The following is a 12,679-nucleotide window of genomic DNA, read 5'->3' as shown; positions in this document are numbered from 1 at the left end:
GGTGGCCTACGGGAGTCATAACAAAAGGCCTGCACCTGGCGAGACGAGCCTGCCCTCGGACACTCCCGACACTAAAAGCCATACGCCATTTCATTTTTCATAGGTTCATAAACATTTTTTTTTTGCTAGGGGCTTTACGTCGCACCGACACAGATAGGTCTTATGGCGACGATGGGATAGGAAGGAAGCGGCCGTGGCCTTAATTGAGGTACAGCCCCAGCATTTTCCTGGTGTGAAAATGGGAAATCACGGAAAACCATCTTCAGGGCTGCCGATAGTGGGATTCGAACCTACTATCTCCCGGATGCTCATAAACATTTAACATGGGTAATGTTAAGCTATACATGGTGGGAGGGATAAGTTTGACCGACGTTGATGATAAGAATTGTTGAAGCTACGTTTGAAATCGAATTCTACAGGAACATGACCATTATCAGTTATAACTTGAGCAACCGTACTACTTTCAGTTCCATATATGCCACCATGTGTTTGAGAGAGTGATAGTAACCCTGACCCGCAAAGAAACAATTTTGCTCGAAGGTGAAATAGTTGGACCATAGTTCTCATTTGTAACCACCACACCACGTATGCACTCTTATTGTCACACTAAGATATGCTACCAAATTATACACTCAAACAAATGACAAATATGAGCTATTCAACTTCAAATAATAATATCGTAGGGGAGGGCTGATGTAAGGAACAAACAGAAACCACATGGAGGGGATGATGAGATCAGAATCGTGCCCAAAAATATACTTTGATTTTCCAGACAGTGCCTTGCATGGATTAGATGCTATTGAGAACAGGCACAGACACAACAATATATAGGTACCGCAACTTCATCATTCCATCAGCGAATAATCGATCGGTAAGTTTATGGCTTTATTATGTATGAGGGTTAGTTTATTCTATGACAGGTTTGTCCCCAAGAAATAATGCACTTTACACAAGGAATCACGTTCAAACAGTATTTTTTTTTTTTTTTTGCTAGGGGCTTTACGTCGCGCCGAAACAGTATTTTTATAAATGGTTGTCATGAAATTTATAAAACCAATTACATCACTGTATCAGTCATTTAAAAACATCACTAAATTATAACTTACTTTGTACACTTTCTTGGCGAAGGCGATGTTACTCTGAGCCATATCATGAACGGCTGTGTGGTCAGTCGTAACGACCGCGATAAAGCAGAGGAGAACTGAAAACAGAAAAAAGAGTTCTTGAAAGTACTTTTGCTGAAATGACAGATATAATATACCCAGTTTTCTGTTTAATATTACCTGATACTTGTTGTCTACTACATAAATTTGACACGGCTTGCGTAGGTTACTACTGATGATCATTATCATTATCGTAAATACTACTGTATGTCGACAAGGGAACGGTTTCTGTTGGACAAGACAGTTTCCAATGAAATTTGGCCGAATGATCAATTAGCATGTCCTAAATGTAATGGTAATCATCATGTTGCCGTAAAATTATTTCGGGAGGTAGTGGGTTCGAACCCTACTGTCGGCAGCCCTAAAGATGGTTTTCCGTGGTTTATCATTTTCACACCAGGCAAATGCTGGGTTTGTACCTTAATTAACGCCACTGCCGCTTCCTTCCCACTCCTAGCCCTTTCCTGTCCCACCGTCGCAATAAGACCTATCTGTGTCGGTGCGACGTAAAGCTAATTGGAGACTAATAATAATAATAATAATAATAATAATAATAATAATAATAATAATAATAATCCATGAAAAGTAGCAGAGCGATTCCGAGCCGTTAACTGATAACGACGTGAACTTGTGTACGCGCTGTAGATGTATACCGATATTTTCAAGCAGCATAAAACACTTTGTACCAAAAATGAGATGTAGACAACAGGAACACAAGTTTACGCTCTGAAAACCTAATACTTACAGTTTTTATTTTTTAGCATATAGCTTTGAGTGCCGTGATTGTCCGAGGACATATTCGGTTCACCAGTTCTCTAGTTACATTTCCCGGTACTCCCTACGGGAGTGAACTACATGTACTGTGTGGGGGTGTTGTCTGTGTGTGTAGGTGTAATTATACGATCGTAAGGCATATCTGTTCATATGAACTCTTTTAGATTTTCGAAGTGTACTATTCGCCTACCGATCACTTCCCATGTGTTTGGGAGCATCCTGTATATAAACGTGCTTGCTACTAAATAATTTGATTGGCATAAACTAGGAAACTTGCCTGCTGCCATTTCATGATGGACACAGTACTTTTGTATCCATCTCTTGGCACAGGCCAGAGTAAAGTGTAGCTTCCACCGAAGTCCCAGTCTCATCCATGGCTGTGACAATATGGAAGCTACTGGGGTATGGGTAGTGCTAAGTAATGACATTCAGAGCACGACTAGTGCATTTGAGTGTTATGGAAGGTGTTGCTCATAGGGTCAGTCGTGCTGCAATAGCACTTTCTGACCCGGTGAGGAAAGCAATGGCAAACTACCTCACTCCTCGTCTTGTCTAGTACGCCTCATTTTGGTGCTGCCATTGGTTTTTACGGTTTCCTTATAACCGCATAACCTTTGGTGGTGCTATTTGAGGATCCAACCAGCCTCTGGGCTGATGACCTAACAGACATAGACAAACTAGGAATCTGCCGAATTCCTGTTCACAATCAGTCATATTTTCATGCCTATGTAACACCGGTAGTCTGCAGTGATGTTCTGAGGTCTTAAATGATCTTCCTATCCAAGTTTCACTGCAATCATTGTCTTCACTACACCACCTTACATTTGAAACAGCATAACTTAAAAATAAACATATTTTCAGTCTGTCGAACACAAAAGTCAAATATAAATATTGCACTATAACATGACCTGTAAAAAACACATTATTAAACAAGGAAAAAAAATACACACTATTAAGCAAATAACGACTTCGTACTCCTTGTTTAGTAATTACTTTTTACAGGTACGTTATAGTGCAATATTTACACTGCTGGCCAAAAGTTTCCGGACAAAACATATGTACCCGAACGAATATGTTTAATGATTGTTTAATGACAGAATATATTAATGTAACCAAGTTTCGAAGGTCTTCGGGCAACGGCGTCGAGTTTGTTCAACGATCAGCATCAGAAAGAAATGCATCCTACTGTATAACACCTACAGTGAAACATGGAGGGGGCTCTGTGATGTTTACGGGTTGTTTAACATTCAGTGGAGTTGGTAGACTGCACCGAGTACAAGGAATACTGGAAAAAACGGCTAAAATTCCATCCTATCTCGTTATGCTCTTCTGTCTGGACAGCAACGTGGGCTTGTCCTCCAACAAAACAATGACCCCAGACACACGTCTCGCTATTGCATGAATTACCTGCAAAACAAACAAAATTCTGGGGAATTGTATTTAATGAAATTGCCCCCCCGCCAATCCTCGTACTTAAATCCAATGGAGTTGCTGTGGGAGGAGTTTTATCGGCAAGACCGAAAAGAGTGCCCTTCTTCATCGGAAAAACTGTGGGTCTCTTAAAGAATGCTTGGCAAAGTATACCTGCATCAGTGATAGAAAAACTTTTTCTGAGAATGCCGAGAATAGTTAAAAGTGTACTTGCAGCAAAGCGGGGTTTCTTTGATGAGAAGAGAGTTTGATGTGTTCTGGTGATCTGTGAGAGTAAATGTGTTCCTATTGTCTATTTCTTGCTCAGGTGAATGTGCAAACGTAGTTTTATTGTAAAATATTACTTTTATAATATATATTAGTCAATTCCATGCATAGGTATTGAACCCATGACCTTTGTGCCCTAAGAACATTATGCATAAATCGACAATCACTTAAAAGTTGGATTCTTGATAGCATGGATTTGACACGTGACGAGGGGGTGATTACCTTCGGTCCCACGCTCTGGGGTACGTGACGTCAACCACACGTGTCGACGGCGGAAGAATCTCAAGTCATTTTTATGAACTATTTCAAAGCGCGTGTACATGGCGTGACCAAGCCAAGTCAAAAAAATATAGTGCCTATCAAAGGGGGTCAATCATCTCACAAATCGAACCCGTAAAAATTTTAAATGTCCATGAACACTACCGCCAGAAATGTAGCAAGCATGTAGTCACTTTCAAAGCTCTTGAAATTACAGTTTAGGTAAGTCAGAAAATTTATAGAAATTTTCTTGGCGGCAGAGGGAGAGATCCGAAGAATACAACTTTTAAGTGAAGGGACGCCATGACGAAGTCTCCTTCTCCGGCATTTGTGATACAAAGCGGACGAAAAATTGTTGAGCTGCTCTGCGAAATCAAACAACGAAAGTAGACTGAGTTCAACTGCAGATTTCAGCCAGTGTGGCTAAGTCTTGACTCCATGAGGAGATAGTTTTCTTGAGTGAAATAATTGTACCAGATAGGACGGTCAAAGTACTGAACAAATTCTAATGTGATTAAGTAATTCGTGTGCGGAAATAATTATAGTCCATCGTGTGCGCTCAACAAACAAGTGAAGGGTATTTTCTTTTTTTAATGCTTTATTCCAGGAAACCTGAAGAAAATAATAATAAACTGTGAAGCCATGAATGTAAAAATGGCTAAATAAAATGCCAGGGTCGCAGGTGAGCCCTATGACGAACACTGGCGTGACGACATGAGGTAGGTGACTTTCCATCTTACTACCTCTTATATCTTGTCTCGTGATCTCTAAAAGTGTATTTGAATGGGGATATACGACGCAGTGGTCACCCTACTAAGTTTTGTAAATGTGAGAGTACGACTAAAGAGTCATTTGTTTTATTTACCACTTGGATAAATTTTTGAAGTCTTGCGAGTGCCGTATAATGTTGTAAAAAGTTATTGAATAGGGTTCCGAAGTGATATCACGTCCTATGTAGATCGTCATCCGTGTGAAGTGTACTGCCTATATTTTGTGATGTCAAATTAAGATGTTCATTCGACGTAAAATTTTTCTGTCTGCAATTTGACGTTAATAATAATAATCCATGGTCACTCATTTTCAATCGAGTGGAAGCGCGCTGTCGGGTGAGAACCTAGGGTGATGAGTTTGGTCACGGAGAGAAACGTTTTTTTTAATGCCCATTTTTAAACTGTGTCTGACTGACAATAAAAAGATCTAGTAGAATGTTTCAGTCATTTTGTTCATAAACATCAAGTTATTAAATACGATGTCATTTATGCGAAGTTATTCATGAGTAATGCATTGTGCGATATTAGACGTCGGGATTTCTAGTGAGGATTTTATTCCAGTTCTTTGTCGATGATAATTGTGGAGCTGGGAAACAGAGGTTAGTTTTGTTGATATGAGATTTGTGAATCAGGTTGGACCTGTCATTGAAGCCGGGACACGGAAGCCCGAGGAATGTTTTATATGAGTTGAGATGAGATGTGCGAATCAGGTTAGAGTCCTGTCATTGAAGCCGGGACATGATAGTCCGAGGGATATTTTATAATGTTGAGAATGGAAAGAAATTCATAGAAATCCATAACGGTATCAATTGGCGACGCGTATAATTAGTGTGGGCATCTTGAAGCATAATCTGTGCATTTTGTTGGTTAGAATATCGTATTTGTTTAACTGTCGGCAGAGTTTAAAGAGAGCATTTTGAGAAGCCAGTCAACTGTGAATAAACCAGGTGTTTCATGTAACTGCCAAGCGAACTGGGGGGCGAGAGGCCTCAGCTATGATAACGGGACAGGCGTGGAATTGAGATTGTACTGTATTCTCGGCCAGGGAAACGTTAAAATGCTGGATTTAGTTGAAATTCATAGCCGGTAATGATCTGAGTATTGTGAAATACTGTAATTGGGGAAGTAATGAACATTTGAAATCACGAACTTTGAGTATAAGGAGCAGAGTAACCTAATTCAGGGTTGTCCAAAATATAGAGCGATGGCTGTGATGATCGGTTTGTCTGTGAGGGGTGTGCAAAATTCATAATGGTATGACGAGATATGACATCGTAATTATATGGCGAGTTGTTTGGTTTGTACGTAGATTATTAGGATATCCAAGTGTTAATAACGGTTAGGACTAGATTAGATTTTAAAAGTGTGAGATCACAAGTCAAGATATATAGCTGGACATGAATTATGTAACAAATTCTTTTCCAGCCAGATAAACATGCAATATTGAATTTACATCACAGCTGCGTAGGAATTTGTGAAGAAACCAGAGTCCGCGGAGATAAAATTTACTGATCTTTAACATTTCGTTAAATCATTTAAATTTATTTAATTATTAAATTCAGTGAAACCGCATTTTGAAATAACTTTAATCAAGCGAATAACTTGGAGATGCATTCTGTAAATTTTAGTTTGTTTTCTGGGGAATATTAAAAAATAAAGTAACGATTAAAGGGACATATCCGAAGGAAATGGATTGTACTGCCACAAAGTTTGTGTATGCATTGCTATTGTTGTAATTATTGAACTTTGATTGATTGAGCAGTGAATGTGCTGGGGATAGTAAAGTGGAACTTTGGTCATCAACCGATGTAACTTAATTGTGTTTAGCCTTCAGCCTAGAAACTTAGATGGTCAGGGGGTCATCAACCTCAGTGACTTAGATTAGGCCCATATGCCATTGTAGCATCATTTCCTTGCGGTCATCATCCACAATGACTTTAAAGTAACTTAGAAGATTAGATGTCGGTCCATGACATAGACGCAGGTCACATCGATTCAATTAAGGGTCCATGCCGTAGAACCACTGTGTGGCACACACCGATTGGACGGCCTTAATTATACCCAGAGTCCAGAGTTCGTGTTACGAGGGCTGGACCATAACGAATCACTATGATGGTACATGTGGTCTCACATGGAAGCCGAATTTAAGGATTTCCAGACTTTCCTTTCTTAAATGATTAATAATTGAGACAATGGTTTCTAGTAAGAATGCCCGTCAGGCAGTTACGTTAAAGTCTCACACCAGTGTTCTGACGTTTATGTAAAAATGATTGTGGTGTCCAGTGGACACAATTGAGTTCTATGATACCATTGACATCAAAGATGGCTTCAGAATTTTTCTGAATAAATAGGAATCTTTTAAACAGACCTTTCATTCCAGTAGATAGATTAGAATTACTGAATCCTACCTTTACCTCAGCAAGTGACGAAGAACCCGATACGACCCAAGAGACAGATCTCATGAACTTTGCTGATAGGTAAGAAAGGTAGGTATCCCTCAATATGGACCTAAAGGGTTCAGTATGTTGTTTTCTTTAATCTCAGTCCATTCTTTAACAGTTCAATGATTGTCCAGAAACTTTTGGCCAGCAGTGTATATTTAACTTGTGTGTTCAACAGACTGAAAAGCTTTTAAGTTACGTTTAAGGGAGTCGATAGTGGAAACTATGGCTTCCTTCTTAACAAATTTGAAACAACGGAATAACGTATATGTTTTAACTATGCAATTCTTATTTTATGGCAGAATGACTACTACCATAATGTTTATGATATCTTCATTGACCATCTTACCAACCTTCATTGCAGTAGGTCCACTCGAACCCCAACTGTTCCCTTGTACGTATACGCACTCTAGTAGAGTTACTTGACCATTTGAGTAACCACAAGCAGGTCTACTCGAGTAAGAATTCCTACTTAATACAATAAATAAAAATACAAGGAATAGCGTAAATATTTGAACTATAGCCTCAAGAAGGATTTCATCTTCACAGGGTCATTCATTTTTTTTTTTTATTTTTTGCTAGGGGCTTTACTAATATATTATTATTATTATTATTCGGTTATTATTATTTTTATTTTTTCTTCTTTTTCTTTCTTTTTTCCTTTTTATTCTGCTAATTGCAGATAGGTCTTATGGCGACGATGGGATAGGAAAGGCTTAGGAGTTGGAAGGAAGCGGCCGTGGCCTTAACTAAGATACAGCCCCAGCATTTGCCTGATGTGAAAATGGGAAACCACGGAAAACCATCTTTAGGGCTGCCGACAGTGGGATTCGAACCCAGTATCTCCCGGATGCAAGCTCACAGCTGCGCGCCTCTACGCGCACGGCCAACTCGCCCGGTTTTTTATTCTTTTTGTGCAATGGCATAGTACGTTTCGTTGGCGATGGTGAGTGCTCAGCGTGGAGGCTGCTTTGGACCTCGACAGCTCAGCCATCAGCCGTTAGGTGGACTAGGCGTCACTGAATAGGCGTACTAGGGAAATGAGGAGTGATGTAGTTTACCGTTGCTTTTATCACCGAGCCAAAAGTTGCTATTACATCTCAGTCTGCCAAGCCCACTGAAATGGCCGCATCAACCACCCTATGAGCAAAATGTTCACACCATTCATAAACGATAGGATAGGAGATTTGCGGCCGTGGGTTTTAGACACAGTCCCAGCATTTACTGATTTAAAAATGGGAAACCATGGAAGACCATAACTCTTTTTTCTAGCGGTTTAACGTCGCACTAACACACTGGAGATTTTCGGCGACTCAAGGATGGGGAAGTGCTAGGACTGGGAAGGAAGCAGTCGTGGCCTTGCTTAAGGTACAGCTCCGACATTTGCCTGGTGTGAAAATGGGAAACCATGGAAAACAATCTTCAGGGCTGCCGACAGTAGGATTCAAACTCATTACCTCCCGATTGCAAGCTCACAGTTACGCGACCCTAACCGCACGGCCAACTCGCTCGGTAAAACCATCTTTAGGGCAGCCGATGGTGTGATTCGAACTCGCCATCCCTCAAATACAATCTTATAGCTGCGCGCTCCGTACCACAAAGCCAACTCGTCCAGGGGGGTCATCACACTCATTAATCGCACAGCTGCCAAAGTGGGCCTGCAGGAAACTCGATAGTACAGGTTATGAACTCGATCTCAAATATACCTTTCCTCAAAAGTTCGACCCCAAACAGGACTTAAATTCGTCCCCGAAGCTGCCCAGATAGAAACATTTTCCTTCCAGTATTGCTATTGCTGGTATGGTTCAAAATGTCTCTAATAGAGGAACACTCCTTCAGATAAGTACAAATGATCCATAAAGATAATTCTAGTCGAATGAGTAGTTAAAATAACTGGAAGTCCTCTTCATTTAGACAGATATTTACAAGATAAGCCCTAACAAAATCATATCTTCATATCATATTATTATTATAATCCATAACTTTGTGCAAAATAAATTTCTCCTTTTCATGAATTTTCTTCCCTTGTGATTTCATTATTATAATTGTTATTGAAAGGTGTGTGCTACAACAAATCTCACTAACACGGAAATACATGTAGACGTGGAGAGTAAAGCAACCTTTAAGCTTAGAATGAAAATGTTCGCAATTCTTTGAAGGAAATACGGAGCATTTTACGAAATCGGACAATATTACAGCAGGTAACGAGCTGCTTTCGTCGATGTAATTTTCTACCGCCGATCGAGGTTGAATTCATTCATTCTCTCTTACCAACAACCTTTTTTTTTTTTTTTTTTTTTTTTTTGCTAGGGGCTTTACGTCGCACCGACAGGTCTTATGGCGACGATGGGATAGGAAGGGCCTAGGAGTTAGAAGGAAGCGGCCGTGGCCTTAATTAAGGTACAGCCCCAGCATTTACCTGGTGTGAAAATGGGAAACCACGGAAAACCATCTTCAGGGCTGCCGATAGTGGGATTCGAACCTACTATCTCCCGGATGCAAGCTCATAGCCACGCGCCTCTACGCGCACGGCCAACTCGCCCGGTCCAACAGCCTCTAATGCGACACGACCTGGATATGTCAACAACCGTCCGTCATGGTTGAATTCATTATTTTACCCCCTTCTCCCTAACAATCTCTTAGCGACCCTCGAGGAGGAGTAGCAATAGTAGCTTCGTGTATAGAATTTGAGACACATTGATCAACAGATCCATGTACTCGGAATATTTGAAAAATGCATACCATTTGTTACTATGGCAAATTTGGGGCTAATATTGGTAAAAATGAAAACCGTCAAGAGGTACATGTTCGGTACCTTACATTAAATTGAAATGGGTAAGCCATCGAAAACCATCACCACCATCACTGGTAATCGTTGGTGGTCGAATGTCAAATTTTTCTACCGGTGAATAAGTATTTATAAGGCTGATCAGCTCGATCCGTGAAGTACACATTTTACATAGAAAACCACTATTAAAGCGGCAGGGGATAAGAATTCTACCTATTTACCTTCTGAATCGAGTTACCTACGGATGAGTGCAACCCGTTTTAAATTCGGAACAATCCTGGGAACGAGTTGAGAAGTTCTTAGCTAACCCGTTACCGAGCTCGATAGCTGCAGTCGCTTAAGGCAGCCAGTATCCAGTAATCGGGAGATAGTGGGTTCGAGCCCCACTGTCGGCAGCCCTGAAGATGGTTTTCCGTGGTTTCCCATTTTCACACCTGGCAAATGCCGGGGCTGTACCTTAATTAAGGCCACGGCCACTTCCTTCCAATTCCTAGGCATTTCTTATCCCATCGTCGCCGTAAGACATATGTGTCGGTGCGACGTAAAGCAAAATAGCAAAAAAAAAAAAGCTAACCCGTCAACTACGGCAGCAGATAGCCACACATTCTCAACTGAGTTTGCTGCTTCTTACTTATGCTACGCTCTTTTCCTTCAGCCATGGGATTAATGACTCTCGGTTACTCAAAAAATCAATAAACAAACAATGGTGGTGATGGTTATTTTTAAGAAGAAAAACAACTTGGCAACCATGCTTTCTTAACTATAATAACGAGTGAAGGGAAAGGAAGAGGTCCGAAGTATCAAGGTATCGGCAAAGGGAAGAGAATGATCGCGAAGGGCGTGAAAATGAAATACTATCAAGGCCCCGCAAACTAATTCCGTTGAGAGTTGGTGGCTTCACCTCTAACCAGCGTCATCAACGTCGTCGTCGTCATCCCCACCCCCACTCCACAAACTCAGTGTTTAAATTAATGAACACAAATGAGAAAAAAGTAGGTTAAAATCTTCCTCTTGACTGTCCAAAAATGCGTAATGGTAAGCGCTATAAACTGACGTCATCGGAGATTCGAGTTCGATGACAGGTACTGCCAGATATTTGACTTTGGTATAGAATGTGGTTAAAAGGCACCTGCAGCTCGCCTCCATCGTGGGTGTGTCTGGAAAAAGCTACAACGCCTCGGCATAAGGACACGAATTTGTTCGGCTCCTTAGCTGAATGGTCAGTGTCTTGGCCTTCGTTCTTCAGGCCACCGGGTTCGATTCCTGGCCGGGCCGAGGTATTTTAATCATAAACGTTTCAATCCTTTAGTTAGGTTACTGTGTCTTTGTGCTATTCTCAACATTCGTGCAATGAACACACCACCACAGAAATACATAGTTTCCTGGCAGACACCACCCACCCTTAACCTTTTCGCACTCAGCGCGCCGATCTATCGGCGCGAGAGGTTATGGCGAGAAAGCTCACGGCGCCGATACATCGCAACATTATTTGTATTCGCTACTTGGGGATTTTGGCCATTTGCGTGGCTGTTAAATCGTAGCAGTTAATCGTGACGGTACCTTAAAGCGTTGAATTTGCGTTTTACTCTACAGATATATCCACCAGCCATACAAAATATTTATTTTCGACAAATGAAATCTGTTGACCGTGAATGTTTATGTTGTGGTTATTTGAAGTTGTTATTGCGTGGATCTGTTTTGGTTGGCTTATGAATACAACAATTTGATCTTGATATGAGTTTAGGTTAGAGTATATTTCGTTTCTTTGGTATACCGTGTGTTCGCTGTACTTCGCAAACTATAATTTTACTCTATTTCATAACTCCGTTGTTGCACGTGCTTGCGTCTTTTTATCGTAATGGCTAGGCCATATTCAAGGCCGAATGAGGCCGATATCCTTGAATTTTCAGATGATTTAGACAGTAAGAATGACCTTCTTTTGCTGAAAGTGATTCGCATTATGTGGGAAATGACAAAGTCACAGCTGCTCACCGTGCATCGGACTGCGAGGACCTGACATCGATGACAGTTACATGTACACTGAATAACTTTTCTGCCATACTTCATGAGTGAATTGCAGCATACACATAATACTGATATCAAATTATACAGAATTAAATGTTCTTTCTTTCACCTTTAAGAGTAAAGAAAGAAAACGCAATAATGTCTGATTTTTCAGTCATTGAAAACCAAAAATAATTTTTTTTATGTATTTTCAAAATTTAATATTTTTTTACGGCTTTACCAATAACAATACATCCCACGCATATTCATTTCTTTTTTTGCTAGGGGCTTTACGTCGCACCGACACAAGATAGGTCTTATGGCGACGATGGGATAGGAAAGGCCTAGGAGTTGGAAGGAAGCGGCCGTGGCCTTAATTAAGGTACAGCCCCAGCATTTGCCTGGTGTGAAAATGGGAAACCACGGAAAACCATTTTCAGGGCTGCCGATAGTGGCATTCGAATCTACTATCTCCCGCATGCAAGCTCACAGCCGCGCGCCTCTACGCGCACTGCCAACTCGCCCGGTATATATTCATTTCTGAAATGCATATAGTTTCCTGTATTAGTGTGAGTTATTTTATTTTAATGTGTGTTAAACTGTTTGCGTGTTGATTTTTTGTAATTTGGTTCGGAAAATGACAAAAATTAGTCAGAGTGTCTTCGAGCAAACCCCTACATATAGGCTGAGTGCCAAATGGTTAACAGAGAGACTGTCTTACAAGACGCATCAAGCTACAAATTATTATTATTATTATTATTAGTAGTAGTAGTAGTAGTAATA

At 40.6% G+C, this 12,679-nt stretch overlaps 1 protein-coding gene across 1 annotated transcript in view; it reads right to left on the bottom strand.

The window, feature by feature from the left end:
- Window positions 1–12,679, bottom strand: part of LOC136866282 (leukocyte elastase inhibitor) — a 55,641-nt gene that overhangs the window by 30,541 nt on the left and 12,421 nt on the right. The window contains exon 2 of the mRNA XM_067143108.2: window positions 1,107–1,201. Coding sequence (XP_066999209.2) covers window positions 1,107–1,201 — 95 coding nt within the window. The remainder of the gene's footprint in view (window positions 1–1,106; window positions 1,202–12,679) is intronic.

This window comes from Anabrus simplex, chromosome 3, assembly GCF_040414725.1.
Source record: "Anabrus simplex isolate iqAnaSimp1 chromosome 3, ASM4041472v1, whole genome shotgun sequence".
Taxonomy (NCBI): Eukaryota; Metazoa; Arthropoda; class Insecta; order Orthoptera; family Tettigoniidae; genus Anabrus; species Anabrus simplex.
Note: the sequence above shows the minus strand (reverse complement) of the source record. Positions and strands in the feature narration are given on the sequence as shown.